Source organism: Neoarius graeffei, chromosome 19 (genome assembly GCF_027579695.1).
Source record: "Neoarius graeffei isolate fNeoGra1 chromosome 19, fNeoGra1.pri, whole genome shotgun sequence".
Lineage (NCBI taxonomy): Eukaryota > Metazoa > Chordata > Actinopteri > Siluriformes > Ariidae > Neoarius > Neoarius graeffei.
In genome coordinates this window covers 53,545,127-53,566,653 of record NC_083587.1, presented here as the reverse complement: position 1 = coordinate 53,566,653, position 21,527 = coordinate 53,545,127, and the positions used below count along the sequence as shown (strand labels likewise).

Sequence of the window (21,527 nt, the reverse complement as noted above, 5' to 3'; positions counted from 1 at the left end):
AAATACCATACTCATTTTCAGGTCAGGAATCAAATTGTTTTATGCTTTTAAATGTGAACAAACATAATGAGAGGAGAAGGGGGGAAATATAACACCAAAAACTCAAGGTCTTTTTAAATATATATATATTCAGAACAATGCTACAACACACGGACAAGTTAAAGGTCTGTTGAACGTTACTTTAAACACACAACATGCAGCAGGGCACTGTAACACATAGAAAAATAGTTATATGAAAAATAAGACAACGTTTTTCATTCCTTCGAAAACGGAGGGTTTACAGTATTTGGCGTCAAAGCACACAAAACAGTGACCATTTATTAAAATACAATGACACTATTTCAAACTTGCTCTTTTGATATAAATATGAGTCACTTTCCAAGCAGGAACCAACAGGAACAGTGTGACACTATACTGGAAAAATAGATGTTCTGTAGAAGAATATGTCTATACATGCTGTCCTCTTCCTTCCTTCCTTATTTTTCCTCGTGTTGCTCAGTTGAAACGGTCTGTTAACTACGAAAGCTGAGAGAGGCCCTTCATATAATCCTTTTTTTTTATTCACCTTGTTATCCCGAGATAACGACATAATTAACCTCCTAGGGCTTAGCGGTCACATGCGTGGACAGCACTTTTTAGAAATTCGGAACAAGAATCCACATATGTGGACATACTTTTTCTCTAAAAGTACATCTTATCAAAGATGATGCTTAGTTTTTATTCTAATCAGGTTCTAATAAGCCCAAATAGCAAAGAGAAATAAAAAAAATGCATGTAAAAAAACAGCTTGGGCCTTAGGAGGTTAATTCAGGATCTCGAGTAAACAACACAACTAATTCGAGATCTCGAGAAAACAAAACAATTATTTCATGATCTCGAGTAAACAGCTGAGAAATGGTTCATTCAGGTGCGCCAAGAGACTTGTGATATGCTGACTTTGGGGCTATTTCTCATTCTGTATAGACGCAACTTTGGTCATTAGGATGTCTGGAATAATCGATCACCTAATAAGGGATAATTTCAAAATTAGTCCGCGGCACCTCCGCAGAAGACTGGCCCGGCTTCGTCTCTACCGACGGAGATACAGTGATCTAGCTGAGATCATGAAATAATTTTGTTTTCTCGAGATCCTGAATTAATTATGTCGTTATCTCGGGATAACAAGGTGAATAAAAAAAAAGATTATATGAAGGGCCTCTCGCGGCTTCCGTAGTTAACCATGTAACCCAATATTTTCAAAGAGGATGACATTAAATACCATGTTAGTATTTATATCGGCAGCGCAAATGTTTAATTATATGCATTTTAAAGCTGCTAGTATATTTATTATAAATAATAGAGATTTACCCTGTCACATACTTCAAGATATACACGCTTTTTTTTTTTTTTTTGAATAACAATTTCTGGTTTCTGTATCGAGTTTGAGTATGTAAGGATAGAACATTTTTAAAAGGGAATTATATGACCTTGGGACCATTTAAGGTTATTTCATGTTATGTTATTTGGCTAAAATGCACCCGTTGTAAACTTGGCTCATTAGACTGGACAAATTGCACGTACTAAAAGGTGCCGTTGATTGATTGATTATATAAATTGCCTCTCAACTCAACCATTAAAAAAAAAAGTTAAGGGATTTAATTTGGAAATTATTATTATTGCGAGGATCAACCAGTGTTTAGAAACATTATCTGAACGGTTGGTTTAATTCTTGATCATGGAAGTCGATCTCTTATTTAGGCTTTGGAATGAGATTTGATAACACGATATACCGTATCGTCTTACTGATTATCGTTCATCCCAATGTTGTTAACTTCCAGTCAAGAGGAGGCTACTTGAGTAGGCACCATGTTTTGGGTTGCGTTTGAAGTCCCAGGATAAAGTCTGTCCTCTTTGGAAGGCAGAACAAGAGACCTGTGATAGGTGTGTCTATGTAAAAGAGGGAGGCGCTTAATATAAATTTCATCAGATAATCAGAAACATGACGTCATCCCTAACGCTCGGACACGATATGCATCTTTCTAAGAATGCCACGTTCTACAGTAATTGGCTAGCAAACAGTAGCAAGGTTTACGGTTATGGCGCAAATTTGTGACTGGCTGATAAAATTTAACTTAACAGTGATGAAAGCTCAGTGATTTGATATAAAAAATGTAATCTCAACACATCTGATCTGATCTGATCAGTAAGTGATGGTTGTGCATAGTAGCATAGATAGTAAATTGTGCCAAGCCAGTGTTATCATAAACCAATCACAATGCTCGACTCTTGACTTCCTGCTGTCTAATCTCAGTGCTTTTTTTTTTTTTTTAAAGTGATGGTGTTAACAGAGAAGAAACTGGTGTATCAGCCAGTGTATCATTATTATGCCATCAAGCGTTAGCATAAAAACAATTATAAAGACTTAATATGTTCGACCCTATATAACGCAAAATATTAGATCCCCAATGGTGATGCAACAACCGAGCAGAGCATACGAGCTGTCAGATTTGGCGACTATAAGGACTTATGCACAAATTCACAATCTAATATCAGTAGACATCAGCTCATCAATTCTGAATGTGGCACACTAGGCTTATATTTATTTAAAAAAAAAAAGTAAAACAAACCTGTACAAGTATAATCTGATCACTAGCCAAGATGCACTATAAAACACGTGTGTGTGTGTGTGTGTCTATTTTTTTTATGGCAGTATTAAACATTGTGAAAGAACTAAAAAGCTAAATTGGAAGAGGATTTTTTTTTTAAATATATTTTATACCAGATAGCAAAGACATCACAAATAATGATGTAGAATATGAGGTCTGATCAAAAAGTCCTAAGACGACATGGAGAATACTTTTTTTTATTTAATTTTTTTTATTTTAAGGCTGCCGTACACAAGGAGTTTTGAGATCCTGATATGCGTTCCTGATTTTATCATCATGTTTATGAGAAGCTATAGAATTTTACGTGCAGAGCTGATGCTTTCAATCAGCTACCCTTAGTTTGGTGTTTTTTGCACTGAATCGTACGTACAGCTTTTGATGTGAGTGGAAATGTGGATGTTTTCCCTGTTTATCCTCACTGTGAATAAAATATTGCTCTGATGTGAGTATCCGTGCGCTGATCTCATTAAAACCAGTAACATGGCACGTGGAATGTTTCTGATGGACACTTCAAGTCCTTGAGAGAGTAGCATTATACAACCCCCGGCAAAAAAAAAAAAAAAAAAAATGGAATCACTACCTTTGGAGGATATTCATTCAGCTGAACATTCCGGCTTTGTAAAATATACCTGGAAAAATTCAATGAAATTGTTGTAATTCATGGTACTTTTTTTTTTCAAGATCAAGTAGAGGATTCTGGAATCATCCTATAACTTGCGTTTCTAAAACAAATACCCACACAAGCCGAAATATGCAAATGAGTCTACAGTTGAGAGCGCCTGTAGATCTTTAAAAAAAAAAAAAAAGATATTTTTTTGGGCTTTTTTCACCTTTATTGGATAGGACAGTGTAGAGACAGGAAATGAGTGGGAGAGAGATGGGGAGGGATCGGGAAATGACCTCGGGTCGGAATCGAACCCGGGTCCCCGGATTTATGGTATGGCGCCTTATCCACCTGAGCCACGACGCCCCTAGCGCCTGTAGATCTTAACGAGCCGTTATGCCTGGCTGATTGACAAGAAACACGGCCCCAACAAGAGAGCTGTCAGTTGAAAGGATTATTATAAAACTCCTTAAAGAAGGGTCGCAGGCAAGCTGGAGCCTATCCCAGCTGACTACGGGCGAAAGGCGGGGTACACCCTGGACAAGTCACCAGGTCATCACAGGGCTGACACATAGACACAGACAACCATTCACACTCACATTCACACCTACGCTCAATTTAGAGTCACCAGTTAACCTAACCTGCATGTCTTTGGACTGTGGGGGAAACCGGAGCACCCGGAGGAAACCCACGGGGAGAACATGCAAACTCCACACAGAAAGGCCCTCGCCGGCCCCGGGGCTCGAACCCGGACCTTCTTGCTGTGAGGCGACAGCGCTAACCACTACACCACCGTGCTGCCCCAGAATGTTCAGCTGTTAAATAAAATAATTTCGTGTCCTATTTTTAGGCTACAAACTAAAACAGCTGAATGAACAGCCTGCAAGAGTAGTGATTCCATATTTTTTGCCAGGGGTTGTAATATATATCGGTTTGAAAACGGTTCCAGATATCAGGCTGGGATGTAACCATGATGACAACCTTAAACTGTGGTTTAGTTCAACTATATTTTGCTGCACTTATATATATGCTGCTCCTTGTTTCTGACCAATGGCTTGTTCCTGGAAGAACTTTGAATACTTCCACACAGAGCAGTTCTCTGCCTCTGTACGGCTATCTGTAACAGATAAGGCTTAGAAATTTTTGACTAGACCTCATGTGTGCTTTTTTTGGAACATTTCAAATGTTTTTAGTGTTCTTTTGCATTTTCCTTCGTATTTGTGTGTTCTCCTCTCTGTTCTGCCCTTCTGCGATTTCAGAGTATAATGATAATCTTCATTCTTAAATGAGGAATGTACCAGCCGACTGCGTCTCTTGTGTGTCGATGTAAACATTGTTCCAGTTCTCCAACAGCGCAGGAAACGGAAAGCTCTTTCACAGAAAAAAAATGATGATGCATATAAACAAACGGAAATAGCAAACATGATCCTGTTGTGCTTTTGTTCCCCACCACCACCACCTTGTCTGTTGATGGAACAGGGGGAAATCTCACATGGGTTTTTGTTGCGGTTTGGCCTGGACTTTCTTCTCGTATGAACCTGCATGCTTGTAGCCAGAGACGTAGCCGGAAGTGTCGACCATATCAACGCGGCCTGCTTTGCCTTTCCCGCGGCCTGCCTCGTCAAAACGCTCCTTATGAGAACCTGTGAACTTGGTGGTGTCGGTCAGACGGGATACAGTTGGGGATGCCACGGCTCTCTGAGCAGCAGCCAGAGAAAAATAGATTTAATGATTGCTCAGATCACATAATTATGACTTTTTGAAATTTGGTGTTTTGTGTTCTTTCTCTACATAACTATCAGTTGAAATGTTATTTATATGACCATCCTTTTAAAGCAGTAACCCTTAATTCCTTTGTTTTGACTGTGAAATTATAAAATAAAACTCAAATATTGCAGTAAATGTTTCTACTTTGCAAAACCCTAAAGCTGAGCTGCACCCACACGATGTATTCCAGATGTCTGTACAAATTTCTAATGATAACTACGATCTAATATTCATCACTTCGTGTTAGCGTATGTAGTAAATCTGTGAGTGTGATTACCGTGACTCCAGCTATAACTGGCGACTTCCCCTCGATCATCTTGAAGACCTCCTCCGCTGCTTCCTCACTGCTTTTATCTTTGAAGCGCTTCCTGGCCAACTCAGAAAGAGCCTCCCTGAACTGGTTGTACGTGATGGTGCGAGCAGACTTGTTCCTGCAAAATGATGTGGAAAACCAGAGCAACACAACTGACTGAATTATTACACACAGATACACAAGAAATAAATACTCAGGCATTTAAGTTAGCTGTTACTGTAATATTTGTTTTCTAGCTTATTTTTTAAAACAGTTTTAATATTGCTCAAATTAAGAGGAATAGTTTTGGATAAACCATCTTTTTGACAATTCAGGGCCGATCTCTCAACATGCTTTTAGAGCCATTTATAAAGCCTGTATTCGTTCATAATAGTTCTTAATGTTAGAGTATAAATATATACAAAAACAACTGTTCAAGTGGCTCCTTTTCCTTCTCAAATTTTAAACATCTTAGACTTTTTCCCCCTTTAATCCCTGTATCAGGAGCTTAAAGGAGGAGAGTAGAACATAACATTCATAAATACATTGAAAGTAGCCAACAATTCAATGATGCCATTTAAAGCTGTGCTGATTAAATGTTGGACTTAAACTGACAAGCAAATAGGCCACACCTCCTTCACTAGGGCTGACAGGCACAGAGGCCACACCACCTTCACTAGGGCTGACAGGCACAGAGGCCACACCTCCTTCACTAGGGCTGACAGGCACAGAGGCCACACCTCCTTCACTTGGGCTGACAGGCACAGAGGCCACACATCCTTCACTGGGGCTGACAGGCACAGAGGCCACACCTCCTTCACTAGGGCTGACAGGCACAGAGGCCATGCCTCCTTCACTAGGGCTGACAGGCACAGAGGCCACGCCTCCTTCACTAGGGCTGACAGGCACAGAGGCCACACGTCCTTCACTAGGGCTGACGGGCACAGAGGCCACACCACCTTCACTAGGGCTGACAGGCACAGAGGCCACACCTCCTTCACTGAGACTGGCGAGCAAATTGGCCACACCTTCACTAGGGCTGACAGGCACAATCAATCAATCAATCAATCAAGTTTATTTGTACAGCGCTTTTAACAATAAACATTGTCGCAAAGCAGCTTTACAGAATTTGAACGACTTAAAACATGAGCTAATTTTATCCCTAATCTATCCCCAATGAGCAAGCCTGTGGCGACGGTGGCAAGGAAAAACTCCCTCAGACGACATGAGGAAGAAACCTCGAGAGGAACCAGACTCAAAAGGGAACCCATCCTCATTTGGGCAACAACAGACAGCCTGACTATAATATTAACAGTTTTAACAGGTATAACCCTCAGCTGTCCTCATGGGGCCGTCCTTCACAGGAGTGGGGCGATAAAACTCCGACCAGACACAGGGCACCAGGATGGATCAAGCAGGTCCGAGGGGCAGAAGAGGCCAGCATCTCAATCCCAGGATCAACATGTAACTCAGAGGGACAGATGGGGGGGGGGGAGAGAGAGAGAGAGAAAGAAAACATGTTGTTAGGTATGCCCTAAAAATGACAAGTATTAAATCTGTGTGGTAGGCTCGCAGAGACAAGAGTCTTTACATCAGGCATGACACACAATGGCATGTTAATATGGTAAAAAAATATATCATGACCTGCTCTGGCTGGATGCTAGATTGGGTGATGGGAGCACACTCCTCAGCAATGATGAGATGCAGATGGGACCCTTAGGCCTGGCCAAGACAATTCAGTTACATTTCACCGGGTCTGGGACATGCGACAGAATGTCTGACGGCCGATTCCCTGCAGGCTACGATAGCCAGTCGAGGTCCCCACCGTCTCCACCAAAAGATTTCCTGTTGACTCCATGTAACTCAGAGGGACAGATTTGGAGGGGGGGGGGGAAGAAAACACAGGTGGTTAGGTATGCCCAATGTCACCTGAATAAGTAGGAACAGTATACATATTGCACCGAGTACAAGCAGGGACTCCGGCAACTAACTATGACAGCATAACTAAAAGGAGAGAGCCAGAAGGTAACACAGGCATGAGGGAGCCCCGGGACATAAAGCAGCCAGCCACTGCACCGTCAACAAACTCGAGTGAGCAAGCGAGTGGGGACTGACAGCATCCATACATCCCAGTTTACCAAAACACTCTATGTCTGAGGACCCTCCAGACCTACTCCTTTACCTCATAAACACCATTAACAAAAGGCTTGACTAAATAGATATGTTTTCAGCCTAGACTTAAATGCTGAGACTGTGTCTGATTCCCGAACATTACTTGGAAGGCTGTTCCATAACAGTGGGGCTTTGTAAGAAAAGGCTCTGCCCCCTGATGTAGCCTTCACTATACGAGGTACCAGCAGATAGCCTGCACCTTTTGATCTAAGTAGGCGTGGCAGGTCATAGAGGAGCAGAAGTTCACTCAGGTACTGTGGTGCGAGACCATTTAGTGCTTTAAAGGTCAATAGTAGTATTTTATAATCTATACGAAATTTGATTGGGAGCCAATGCAGTGTGGATAAGACAGGCGTGATGTGGTCATATTTTCTAGTTCTAGTAAGGACTCTTGCTGCGGCATTTTGAACTAACTGGAGCTTGTTTATGCACTTATTGGAACATCCAGACAGTAAGGCATTACAATAATCTAACCTGGAGGTAACGAAAGCATGGACTAGTTTTTCTGCATCATGCAATGACATTAAATTTCTTATCTTTGCAATATTTCTGAGATGAAAGAAAGCTATCCGGGTGATGTTATCAATGTGAGTTTCGAATGAAAGACTGGGGTCAATAATCACTCTGAGGTCTTTTACTGCTGCACGTGAAGAAACAGAAAGGCCATCCAGAGTTACTGTGTAATCAGAAAACTTACTTCTAGCTGTATGTGGTCCTAGCACAAGTACTTCAGTCTTGTCAGAGTTAAGCAGAAGGAAATTTATAAGCATCCAGTGTCTAATGTCCTTAACACATTCCTCAATTTTATTAAGCTGGTGTGTCTCATCAGGTTTTGCAGAGACATACAACTGTGTGTCATCAGCATAACAGTGGAAACTAATACAATGTTTACGAATAATATCGCCCAGAGGTAACATATATAGAGAAAAAAGCAGTGGACCCAAGACAGAACCTTGTGGAACACCAAACTTTACCTTGGTACGTCTAGAAATATCACCATTTATATCAACATACTGATAACGATCAGTTAGATAAGACCTGAGCCAGGAGAGGGCCATTCCCTTAACTCCCACAACATTTTCTAGTCTATCCAGAAGAATGGAATGATCAATGGTATCAAATGCTGCACTAAGGTCAAGCAACACAAGTAGCGAGACACAGCCCTGATCAGACACAGAGGCCACACGTCCTTCACTAGGGCTGACAGGCACAGAGGCCACACCTCCTTCACTAGGGCTGACAGGCACAGAGGCCACACGTCCTTCACTAGGGCTGACAAGCACAGAGGCCACACCTCCTTCACTAGGGCTGACAGGCACAGAGGCCACACCTCCTTCACTAGGGCTGACAGGCACAGAGGCCACACCTCCTTCACTAGGGCTGACAGGCACAGAGGCCACACCTCCTTCACTAGGGCTGACAGGCAGAGGCCACACCTCCTTCACTGGAGCTGACAGGCAGAGGCCACACCTCCTTCACTGGAGCTGACAGGCAAATAAGCCACACCTCCTTCACTAGGGCTGACAGGCACAGAGGCCACACCTCCTTCACTGAGACTGGCGAGCAAATTGGCCACACCTTCACTAGGGCTGACAGGCACAGAGGCCACACCTCCTTCACTAGGGCTGACAGGCACAGAGGCCACACGTCCTTCACTAGGGCTGACAGGCAGAGGCCACACCTCCTTCACTGGAGCTGACAGGCAAATAAGCCACACCTCCTTCACTAGGGCTGACAGGCACAGAGGCCACACCTCCTTCACTGGGGCTGCAGAAGCCATGCAGAAGAACCAACTTTGTATTACTCGGTTTCAGTAAGCTGCGTCTCAGTGAGCTGTGTTTCCAAGGAGAATGGAATCTATAATAAAACACAGCCATGTGTGATAACACAAACACACTGAGGCTGAGAGCTTCCCTTCCTCTGTTCTTTGGGAAGAGTTTGCATGAGCAGATAAAATCTTAAATACTGTACTCCAGTCTGAATGTCCCTTTCAACTGGAATAACTCACCGTCTATCTAATAATCTTTATTAGCATTTAGAGATGCCTGATTGCCTTCCTCAGTCTCCAGTCACTCTTCCTGCTCTTCCTAAAAAGTGTTTGCTTCTTAAACATCAGTGTAAAAAGCGCATAGTAACACACACACACACACACAAACACCCATCGCTGTGGTGATGAATCACCTAAACAAAAGTCTATAAAACCCCATGCCTCCTTAAGTAACCAGGCTGTCATAGCAACAAGCTTAGGTAAACACGCCCCCTTTTTGGTTTATTATTAATTTGAGCTCTTGGGCAAGTGTGTGGTTTTGTTTGGGCGATCCTTCAGCTCTCCATTCTTCTCTGTCTGCTGCATGCTGCCTAATGTCAGATAGGAAATTCAGCTATGCACAGCAGACTGAATGTGAGTGTGTGGCTGAGAGAGAGAGGGAGAGGGAGAGAGAGAGGGAGAGAGGGGCTCATAATGGTGTAAGCTGTTCATAAGATCACCAAGGAGCTGAGTTCCTAAAAGCCTTGAAGTGCAAAGAATGTTGTGAAGATCTGTGATGGTGCTTTTGAGAAATTTTTTTTCTAGGCACTTCAAATGAAGGCAGTGCTTCGATGAGTATTTCCTCACATAAATACCCAAGTTTTTCTCTCTAGCTCTGTAAATGCTGGGATGAAAAACTCCCATGAGGCCACATTCTGGTGTGTGACACAGAAAGCAACAAACTGATTGCATCTCTTGCTTTAACAGACCAGAACTCCCCTTCAGAAAAAAAACAAAAAAATAACAACTCACCACCACATAAGCGTCATGTGGGTTCTTTTATAGCAAGTAGGCATGTGCTGTTTATATTCTTGCATCCTGTTGCTGGTTTTTAGAAGAATGGTGTAGCAATGAAATTTTAATACGAAAGAACTTCCAGAAATTTTTAGCTGACTTCGGTTGCAATGGCACTAAATCGGCTGCCGGTGAACACTTCACATTGTGTGTTCCAAGATCTCAGTTAATTCTTTTAAAGTGAATGTAATGCCTTATTTCCTAGATCAGGGCTTTTCAAAGTGTGGGGTGCGCCTCCCCTAGGGGGCGCCAGAGTTCTTCGGGGGGGGGGGCGCAACGTGAGGAAAAATAAACCAGAATAAGCTACTATTGCAGACATTTAGCGAACTTCAGCTAGCCTTTGCCAGAGACAAAATGGATCGATTTTTAGTACCTGAAGCTACAGTGAGTGAGGAGACAGAGTCTGGGCCAAGCAAAAAAAGAAGGAAGTATGACCACGATTATTTAAAGTTTGGATTTTCATGGACTGGATCTGAAGATGCTCCACTGCCACAGTGTGTCGTCTGCCAAGAGGTGCTAGCTAACGATGCTATGAGATGTTTAAAATGTGTAAAACAAGATGTTTTTTAAAAAAAAGCACAGATGTTTAAAATGTGTAAAAAAGATGTTTTTTAAAAAAGCACAGATGTTTAAAATGTGTAAAAAAAAAGATGTTTTAAAAAAGCACAGATGTTTAAAATGTGTAAAAAAAAAAAGATGTTTTAAAAAAGCACAGATGTTTAAAATGTGTAAAAAAAAGATGTTTTAAAAAAGCACAGATGTTTAAAATGTGTAAAAAAAAGATGTTTTAAAAAAGCACAGATGTTTAAAATGTGTAAAAAAAAAAGATGTTTTAAAAAAGCACAGATGTTTAAAATGTGTAAAAAAAAGATGTTTTAAAAAAGCACAGATGTTTAAAACGTGTAAAAAAGATGTTTTAAAAAAGCACAGATGTTTAAAATGTGTAAAAAAAAGAGGTTTTAAAAAAGCACAGATGTTTAAAATGTGTAAAAAAAGATGTTTTAAAAAAGCACAGATGTTTAAAATGTGCAAAAAAAAAGATGTTTTAAAAAAGCACAGATGTTTAAAATGTGTAAAAAAAAGAGGTTTTAAAAAAGCACAGATGTTTAAAATGTGTAAAAAAAGAGGTTTTAAAAAAGCACAGAGGTTTAAAATGTGTAAAAAAAGATGTTTTTAAAAAGCACAGATGTTTAAAATGTGTAAAAAAGATGTTTTAAAAAAGCACAGATGTTTAAAACGTGTAAAAAAAGATGTTTTAAAAAAGCACAGATGTTTAAAACGTGTAAAAAAAAGATGTTTTAAAAAAGCACAGATGTTTAAAACGTGTAAAAAAAGATGTTTTAAAAAAGCACAGATGTTTAAAACGTGTAAAAAAAAGATGTTTTAAAAAAGCACAGATGTTTAAAACGTGTAAAAAAAAGATGTTTTAAAAAAGCACAGATGTTTAAAACGTGTAAAAAAAGATGTTTTAAAAAAGCACAGATGTTTAAAATGTGTAAAAAAAGATGTTTTAAAAAAGCACAGATGTTTAAAATGTGTAAAAGAAAAAAATAATGTGTACAACAACCATTTTTTAAAATACAAATGGAACATTAAGTATAGCAACAACAAAAATTGTAAGGGGGGGGGGCTGCTGTTTATTTGCTCTCTGAGGGGGAGCTCACTCTCCCACACTTTGAAAACCCCTGTCCTAGATCATTAGTAACAACCAAAATGAATTAATAAAGCAGGGGGAAAAATAATATTAATTATTTGCTATTTTATTATCAAGCACAAAACTATCGATAAATCGCGGCTTCCGGATCCCGAAAAAAGGCAGCCTTGCCCCAGGGCTAATCTCGCATGATGTCACATGTGGAACCCCGGTTTTCTGGGTCATTTCCGTTCATCTGACTCCGTCCTTGTTTACTCAACGAAATTGGATATTGTTCTTGGAATCTTACAAAAATAACGACGTGAAAGTGCTGTGTTGTGTTTGGATGTTCAAATCCACATACAACAGGGCATTCAGTTCACGAATTTCCAAGAAATGACACTAAAGCGACAGTGGGTGAGGTTTGTGCAAACGAAGCGGTCAGATTTCGTGTCTCCTACTAATAATAAATCCGATTCATCAAGTCTTCATCACCACCAGAACGACCACATGGGAATTATTCGAGCAAAAAAAGGAACCCATTTATTTTAAAAATGCCATTTGATCTAATATTTGGACAGTTCGTCGATTCCTTCGTTATCTCGCACACGCAGTGCACCAGACGCAGGATTATGAGCAACATTACACATCCGATCTCATCACAGGAAGAAAAATGTGCGTGCGCGCAATCATTAATTATTAACTGAAACGTGTTAAATGCTCTCAGATTGCAATATTGCAAGACTTGATTTGTTTTTAGTTTTGTTCAGGAAAACATGATGAAAGGTAATCACCGTGTTCTGCACATCTCTGTCTATCCCTCCATCTCGTGCGCTACAGAGGAAGACTGTCGTGAACTGACTGAACCGGCAGTTTCTCGTCTTGGGGGCTTGAAAAGATAACCATTTACTCGGGAATATCCTTGATAATCATCTGCCCCTTCTTCCGACATATAAGAATCCCAATCACTATCAGAATTCTCTCCAAAACGTGATTCCATATCGAGACTGGTCTAACCACTGCTGCGCACATGAATGAAATTGAGACCTGAATTGTTACAATTGTTACACGTGTGACGTCACGCACCCCTCCGTGAGCTTACAGTTCAGTCTCGGCAGATTCTGTGAAAATTGGCTGATCTTATTGATTTTCCATCAATTCGTGGCCTTTTGGATCAGCTATGGTTCGAAAACACATGGTCACTCAACATAATGATTGTTGCTTTGTACACAGAAAAAAAAAGTGCGGTTTAGGGGCATTACATTCACTTTAAAGCCTAGGTCACAACCGGACGTACGATTTTTTGGCCATGTGATTTTTGGCGTTTCCCAAATCGCTGCGGTTTTTTTTGTTCGTGGAGAAAGACGCGCATTGGCCGTAAGTTTGTCTTGCAACCTGAAAAAACCGTAAGCGCCCGTAGAGTTTGTTTGACATAACAAAGAACCTCTGCAGCCAGTCTACGGCTCGAAAATCAGCACGTCACATGCGCGCCCTCCGTGCGTTTCTTGCGTTTTTTGCACGTAGACCGGCCATAGGAGCATGTACGGCCGGTTGTGACCGAGGCTTAAAGGAACAGTCCACCGTACTTCCATAATGAAATATGCTCTTATCTGAATTGAGACGAGCTGCTCCGTACCTCTCCGAGCTTTGCGCGACCTCCCAGTCAGTCAGAAGCGCTGTCACTCCTGTTAGCAATGTAGCTAGGCTCAGTATGGCCAATGGTATTTTTTGGGGCTGTAGTTAGATGCGACCAAACTCTTCCGCGTTTTTCCTGTTTACATAGGTTTATATGACCAGTGATATGAAACAAGTTCAGTTACACAAATTGAAACGTAGCGATTTTCTATGCTATGGAAAGTCCGCACTATAATGACAGGCGTACTAACACCTTCTGCGTGCTTCGGCAGCGCATTGATACGGAGCTCAGATATCAATGCGCTGCTGAAGCGCGCAGAAGGTGTTAGTACGCCTGTCATTATAGTGCGGACTTTCCATAGCATAGAAAATCGCTACGTTTCAATTTGTGTAACTGAACTTGTTTCACGTCACTGGTCATATAAACCTATGTAAACAGGAAAAACGCGGAAGAGTTTGGTCGCATCTAACTACAGCCCCAAAAAATACCATTGGCCATACTGAGCCTAGCTACATTGCTAACAGGAGTGACAGCGCGTCTGACTGACTGGGAGGTCGCGCAAAGCTCGGAGAGGTACGGAGCAGCTTGTCTCAATTCAGATAAGAGCATATTTCATTATGGAAGTACGGTGGACTGTTCCTTTAAGATGTGTTTTTCATCTACGATAGCAAAATCAAACAAAGCGAATGCATGATTACAGAAAATGAAACCAAACTGTGCTTGTTCACAGAGATGAAGATCATAATTGTTGCCTAGGTTTTCGGGACATGCTGACAACTGGTTCCAGGAAACACCATGAACTGTTGTAACTGCTGCTTTGCAATTAAGGTGGTGTTTCCTTTGGGCAGGGACACACACACACACACACACACACACATCTCCAGCTTTCCTCAAAATATCAATATTTTAAACAAATTTAAAGTCCTTTTTGGAGAAAATTTGAATGTAATCCCATAATTCTGTCAAGCAGCGTAGACATCCACAAAATTGTCCTATTTTAGTGTCTGGTTTAACAAGCGGATCTAAGGAGATGTGAACCTTACTTGACTTTTGAGAAGACAATGTCCACATCTGTGAGGGTGATGGTTTTGCTGTCTATGACGCCGCAGTCCTTGCACAGTTTGGACCAATTCTTGCCGTGCATCTCCTTGCCAGTGGCACGGGTGTCTCCGTGGATGGCGAAGCGTTTGAAAGCCTCTTCCAGTGGTGTGAGCTCGACAGGCGTTTTGGCACCGGCTGCTCCTTCGCTTGTCCCGTTCGACTCTGTGGAGAGACGCTTTGCTCGCTCTCTGGAGTGCTCGCTAGGAGCGCGTAGGGGTGTGCTGTTTGGTGTGGGGTGCTTAGCGCTCTGGACTTTGAACTCTTCCATGGTGCTGAAAGTAAAGAATAAAAGACTTTATTGTTACATATACAAGCACAATCTAAGTCTCTTCTTCAGAGCTGGGATTAGAGCACAGGGTGTGTCGTGATGCGGCACCGCTGTAGCAGAGGGTTAAGGGCCTAGCTCAGGAGCCCAACACTGGCAGCTTGCTGGTATTTGTGCTTGAATATCAACAGACCAGGGTCTTAACCACTGAGCCACTGCTGCCTCAGCCACTAGGTACGTAACGGTATATCATTCGATGATAAATCGCGATACAAATTTATGACAATTCGAATCGCGATTATCAGTCTGCGTAATCTCTTAGTTTTTCCTAGATGTAATTGCTTGTTTAGACAGCAGACGGTGTAATAACATCAATTAATATACACACAGGACACTTTTTTTGATGGAATAAAAACGTGTTCTATTCCCTTCTAGCGGGTTTCATAGCATGCAATATTGTTAGCATATCACTTATCCTATGTGTATTACGTCACACTACCCAATAGAGAATGAGTGTTGAATATGGTTTACGATATTGCATGGTTGTCAAGACAACATGACGTCACACACCGGAGACGTAAAACTTCCACGCTAGCGAGCGACTGTGACAACTTGTAAACAAACATGGCCACCAGGTTTGCTTCGTTAAATCCGGAAGATTTTGAGAGAATTTTGAAAGAGAAAGAACACGTTGAACACCCGAAAGGAATGTGTATGAATAATCTCATCTCATCATCTCCAGCCGCTTTATCCTGTTCTACAGGGTCGCAGGCAAGCTGGAGCCTATCCCAGCTGACTACAGGCGAAAGGCGGGGTACACCCTGGACAAGTCGCCAGGTCATCACAGGTGTATGAATAATAATAATAATATTGGCTGGCTTTTTTTCATAGTAGATCAGATATATTCCATTCAGCTAGCATGATATTGAACTCGTCTTTGACTCCTTCAGTATCATGCTAGCTGAATGGAATGTATCTGAGATCACACTCAAAGCCAGCCAATATTATTTAAATAGTGGGAATGCACGTGACTTCACCTGAGCTGGAAGCTCCTCATGTAGAGACAAATAGCTTTAACAACAACAAAAAAAAAAAAATCAGAGCTCTCTTTTTACAGACTTCTGAAAGCTAAAGAAAAGAGAAGCAAATGGAGGTAGTTATTTGATGTTTAAAGTTGACTACAGCCTTCACGAGTGTTCATAAAAGTTTATTAAGAGAAGGCCTGTTTCTTATTAACCTTTTTGATTTTTAATAAAAGGAACATTTTAGTTAATTAGTTAGTTAAATAGTTCGTTGGTTATTCTGTAACAGCTTCTTCACCCAAGCAATCAGACTCCTGAACTCTAAATAATCACCTATCATATATATCTGGACAAGAACCTCACTATGTAGACTGTGTACAATATCCTACATGCTGCTATAAATCCTTTATTGTGCAATATATTTAATACAAGGGTGGCACGGTGGTGTAGTGGTTAGCAAGAAGGTCCGGGTTCGAGCCCAGTGGCTGACGGGGGCCTTTCCCTGTGGGGTTTGCATGTTCTCCCCGTGTCCGCGTGGGTTTCCTCCGGGTGCTCCGGTTTCCCCCACAGTCCAAAGACATGCAGGTTAGGTTAACTGGTGACTCTAAATTGACCGTAGGTGTGAATGTGAGTGTGAATGGTTGTCTGTGTCTCTGTGTCAGCCATGCGATGACCTGGCGACTTGTCCAGGGTGTACCCCGCCTTTCGCCCGTAGTCAGCTGGGATAGGCTCCAGCTCACCCGTGACCCTGCACAGGATAAACGGTTACTGATAAGGGATGGATATTTAATATATGTAGCATAGTTAGTATATTCTATTCTATAGAATATTATTTTATTTGTTTTTTTAAGTATCCAATTGTAAGTTTGATATTTTTGGTTACCGGCTTATGTGCAATAGTTATATGCGGCAGTTATATTGATGCAAGTCAGTGGAACGAAACTTCGTTCGAATGTGCATTCTGAATGTCCAGGCGAATGACAATAAAGTTATCTATCTATCTGTATATATTTTACTCCAACCTTTACAAATGAGGGTAAATAATATTTGTTGGTTATTAAAAAATGAAACAAAAGAAATCTTTAAGTTGATAAAGAATAGGAAAATTTATCTCATCTCATCTCATTATCTCTAGCCGCTTTATCCTGTTCTACAGGGTCGCAGGCAAGCTGGAGCCTATCCCAGCTGACTACGGGCGAAAGGCGGGGTACACCCTGGACAAGTCGCCAGGTCATCACAGGGCTGACACATAGACACAGACAACCATTCACACTCACATTCACACCTACGGTCAATTTAGAGTCACCAGTTAACCTAACCTGCATGTCTTTGGACTGTGGGGGAAACCGGAGCACCCGGAGGAAACCCACGCGGACACGGGGAGAACATGCAAACTCCGCACAGAAAGGCCCTCGCCGGCCACGGGGCTCGAACCCGGACCTTCTTGCTGTGAGGCGACAGCGCTAACCACTACACCACCGTGCCACCCAGGAAAATTTATGAATTTAAAAAAAAAAAAAGTCGCAGTTTTTATTTTTTGGTAATAAAACTTGCTGAACTTAAATTTTTTTCCCAAAAATATTGTGGGAAAATCGAATTGTGAATTGAGTGAATCGTTACATGCCCATCAGCCACCATTCTGCTAGCAATAATACATGCAACGGACTACCACTTCCTGCATCGTGGTAGAGTTTTGCTTCACAATTTAACCTCAGAAACACATATTTAGTTGTATCTAGTTCCAACATGGTACCTGAGTCTCCTGTTCGAACAAATCCCAACAAGGCAAAGGCCAACTACTGCTCATAAAGCATCACAGGATGGCCAATAAAAACACCGGGAGGAAAGCATTAACCATCCTGTTCTATATAAATGAGCAGACAGATGAATCCTTTACTCTTGTTCAAGAGAACTGAACCATTTGGCAGACACCCTTATCCAGAGCGATGAAGGCTTGGTCATTTTTGATGTTTCTGCTGCCATAAGCATCTTCACAATTCTGATGTAGTCTTGTTTTTGCTTGGATTTTCTTGCATTTGTATTATAAGTTACTGATGTGAATCGGTAAAATCAACTGTCACATCATAAGGGACCAATATGACCAAAGATAAAAAATAAAAATAAAAAAAAATAGTGAGATAGGGCTTGTAATGTGAGACAGGTTCTGCTGTGATCTGACCCAATGAGCAGATGTGGTGAAATGCTCTGGCACTGAGGTGAGCCACTATTAATAGACTATTAATAATGTGGAATAATCTACGTAGCAATTGGAGTGTGAGCAGATGGACACTTGAACCACGTAAAGCATTTTCCTCTCACGATTGCTGAGAGCACTGTGGGTTACAGCAGACCTATAATGGCATTTATAATGACAATTAGGGAGTCATCTACAACAGCAAATGACATTTATAACACCGTTGTTAGCATTGCTTACTGCTGCTATGGCAAGGAAACAAACTACGACTGGCAGAATTAGGACTAAAACTACTAAAAGGACAAGTTTCACATGCACAATAAACATGAACAAAAAAAGAAGCAAACCAAAAGCACCTAGAGTCTCACCTTGGTCCTGGATATCCCCTTTCGTTCTCCGTCCTCCCCTCAGCGTGGCTCAGGTCAGGTTGTCTCTCTTTCCCTGTGCAGCTGCAACGGCAAAGATCCTGTTTTTAGATTGTTCTGGCTCAAAGAACAAAGTACGGTAGTGCCAGACAGATTTTCACTTTCACATTCACATTCACTAAAACCACAAAGACACGCCGGGTTGATTTATGATGAGCACTCAGTACTGCATATGCCACAGCCTGCAATAAAGTTTTAGAATAAAATCGATAGATTTTCATTCGTAGAATTTTGAAAGTAATGCAAAGAATGCAACACGAAAATCAGCCTCAAGTTACGTTAAAAAAAAAAAAATCAACCACAAACAAATCGATGCCTCAGACTGTAAGAAAATCAGCCATAAACAAATCAGTGCTTTCTAACGTAAGAAAATCAGCCTCACAATGAAGCAAAAGCACACCACAGCATTCAGTGTGCACAACACAACTGTTGGCATTTCGCTGGTTTTTCACAACTCACATGACTGAATTCATATTGAAAGCTGTGGTTAAGGTTACATGTGAGGCTGGCATTTTTTCATTTGCGCTACAAATCGAACTACTTCAGTGAAGTTGGCACCAATAAATATCTAAAAAGATGTATTTTTTTTATTCTAAATTTGTTTGTACTATAAAAAAAAAAAAAAAAACTCACATTGCTCATGATGCTTTAGATTTTGGGATTTTAAAACATTTTACAATATACACTCCACTGCAAAACAGAATACATGTGCATCAGTGAGAATGGGGATGAGAGTGTAGTGAAGATGCGAGGAGTAGACGGAAAGAAAGTTGGTGAATTCAAGTACCTGGGGTCAACTGTGCAGGAAAATAGGGGCTGCGATAAGTGAGGTGAGAGAGAGAGAGAGAGAGAGAGAGAGAGAGAGAGAGAGAGAGTGCAGGCAGGGTGGAGCAGTTGGAGAAGGATTTCGGGAGTCATTTGTGATCGGAAAGTCCCAGCAAAAGTGAAAGGTAAGATGTATAAGACAGTAGTGAGACCAGCTGTGATGTATGGATTGGAGACCGTACCCTTAACGAAGAGACAGGAGGCAAAGTTGGAGGTGGCGGAGTTGAGATGACAAGGTTGGACAGGATAAGGGACGAGCACGTCAGAGGGACAGCACATGTGGAGAGCTTGGGAATGAAGCTGAGAGAGATGAGACTGAGATGGTATGGATGGGCACATCCTGAGAAGAGATGCAGAGCATGTTGGAAGGAGAATGTTGAGGATGGAGCTGCCAGGCAAATGAAAACGAGGAAGGCCAAAGAGGAGATACATGGATGTGGTGAGAGAGGACATGAAAGTGGCAGGTGTCGTAGAGAAGGATGCGGAAGACAGGGAGCAACGGAGACGAAAGATCCGCTGTGGCGACCCCCAATCGGGAGCAGCCGAAAGAAGATGATGATACAATATACACTCCACTCACCGGCCACTTTAACAGGAACTTGTTTTTGATTTTAAGATTCCTGTTCTTGGCTGTAGGAGTGGAACCTAATGTGTTCTTCTGCTGTTGCATGCTGAGATGCTTTTCTGCTCACCACGGTTGTAAAGAGTTGCTATATCCTTCCTGGCAAACACGCTCGAACCAGTCTGGCCATTTTCCTCTATCGACAACGCGTTTCCACCTACAGAACTGTCGCTCACTCAGTGCTTTTTGTTTTTCGCACCATTCTATCTGTGTAAACTCTAGAGGCTGTTGTGTGTGAAAACGCCAGGAGATCAGCAGTTTCTAAAATACTCAAACCAACACCCATGCCACAGTGAAAGAAAGTCACACTTTGAGATCATAATTTTTTCCCCATTCTGATGTTTGAACATTGTGAACAGTAACTGAAGCTCTTGATTTGTATCTGCGTGATTTGATGCATTGTGCTGCCGTCAAGGGATCGGCTGATTACAGAACTGCATCAAACAGCAGGTGGATGGATGGATGGATGGATGGATGGATGGATGGATGGATGGATGGATGGATGGGTGTATAAGTAGGTCTTAATGCACTGTGACATCTCTTGACTATTATTTCAAAAACCTAACTGGCACAAATAGTCATTTTACAACAAAATCAGCTCTGACATAATTATGGGTCCAAGCACTGCAGGAGCCAGAACCCAACTGCTATTATTATTATCATCTGTTTTTCCTTTAGATAGGATGCCAGCGTCACCTTTGTTTGAATTTATTCAAATCTTTCCTTTCTTTAGCAGCTTCTGTACGTTTTAAAATCCGGAAGCATTTACACACCAGGCTAGCGTCATACACCAGGGACCACAGACGCAAATTAGCTTTCTAGCTAACTCTGGTACTAGCGATGTCTTGTACATGGTCCCTGTCAAATAAGCTAATAAACTAAACTAAACCCTGTATTTACACTACCGTTCAAAAGTTTGGGGTCACCCAGACAATTTTGTGTTTTCCATGAAAAGTCACACTTTTATTTACCACCATAAGTTGTAAAATGAATAGAAAATATAGTCAAGACATTTTTCTGGCCATTTTGAGCATTTAATCGACCCCACAAATGTGATGCTCCAGAAACTCAATCTGCTCAAAGGAAGGTCAGTTTTATAGCTTCTCTAAAGAGCTAAGGCCAAAAAAAAAAGTGTGTGTGTTTCCGGTTACATAGATTTCAAAACTAGGGTCAGTAGGCAGGCTTTTTTTTTTTTCAAGATGGCTGCCATAACCTATATTTAGACAGGAATAATTTCACAAAATATAATGAATTTCTTTGCAGGTCATCTGAGTTACCACCTTCTGATGAATCTGATGCAGCATGAGACACCTTTTAACATGAATGTTTCTGTAAATATAACCGCTCAATACACCATGAGAGAGAGAGCAGCCCCGCCCCTCTCTGCTCCCTGAGTGGAGCTCGTCGCCTTGGTAACGGTGCAGGGAAAAGACACAATATAACAAGCAAAGAGTGCTTTTTCTCAGAGTTCCCTCTCCACGAACAACGCTGATTTACACGGAA

At 41.5% G+C, this 21,527-nt stretch overlaps 2 protein-coding genes across 3 annotated transcripts in view; one reads left to right on the top strand and one right to left on the bottom strand.

The window, feature by feature from the left end:
* cep72 (centrosomal protein 72) overlaps nucleotides 1-5,110 on the top strand; it is a 32,419-nt gene extending 27,309 nt beyond the window's left edge. The window contains exon 13 of the mRNA XM_060900299.1: nucleotides 4,729-5,110. The gene's annotated coding sequence lies outside the window, so the exon portion shown is untranslated. The remainder of the gene's footprint in view (nucleotides 1-4,728) is intronic.
* LOC132867407 (tubulin polymerization-promoting protein) overlaps nucleotides 109-21,527 on the bottom strand; it is a 41,878-nt gene continuing 20,459 nt past the window's right edge. For both annotated transcript variants that reach the window (XM_060900302.1, XM_060900301.1), the window contains exons 2-5: nucleotides 18,521-18,601; nucleotides 14,614-14,943; nucleotides 5,294-5,447; nucleotides 109-4,947 (exon numbers count right to left, since the gene is read on the bottom strand). In XM_060900302.1, the coding sequence (XP_060756285.1) occupies nucleotides 4,738-4,947; nucleotides 5,294-5,447; nucleotides 14,614-14,939 (690 nt within the window). In that variant the 5' untranslated portion in view covers nucleotides 14,940-14,943; nucleotides 18,521-18,601 and the 3' untranslated portion in view covers nucleotides 109-4,737. The remainder of the gene's footprint in view (nucleotides 4,948-5,293; nucleotides 5,448-14,613; nucleotides 14,944-18,520; nucleotides 18,602-21,527) is intronic.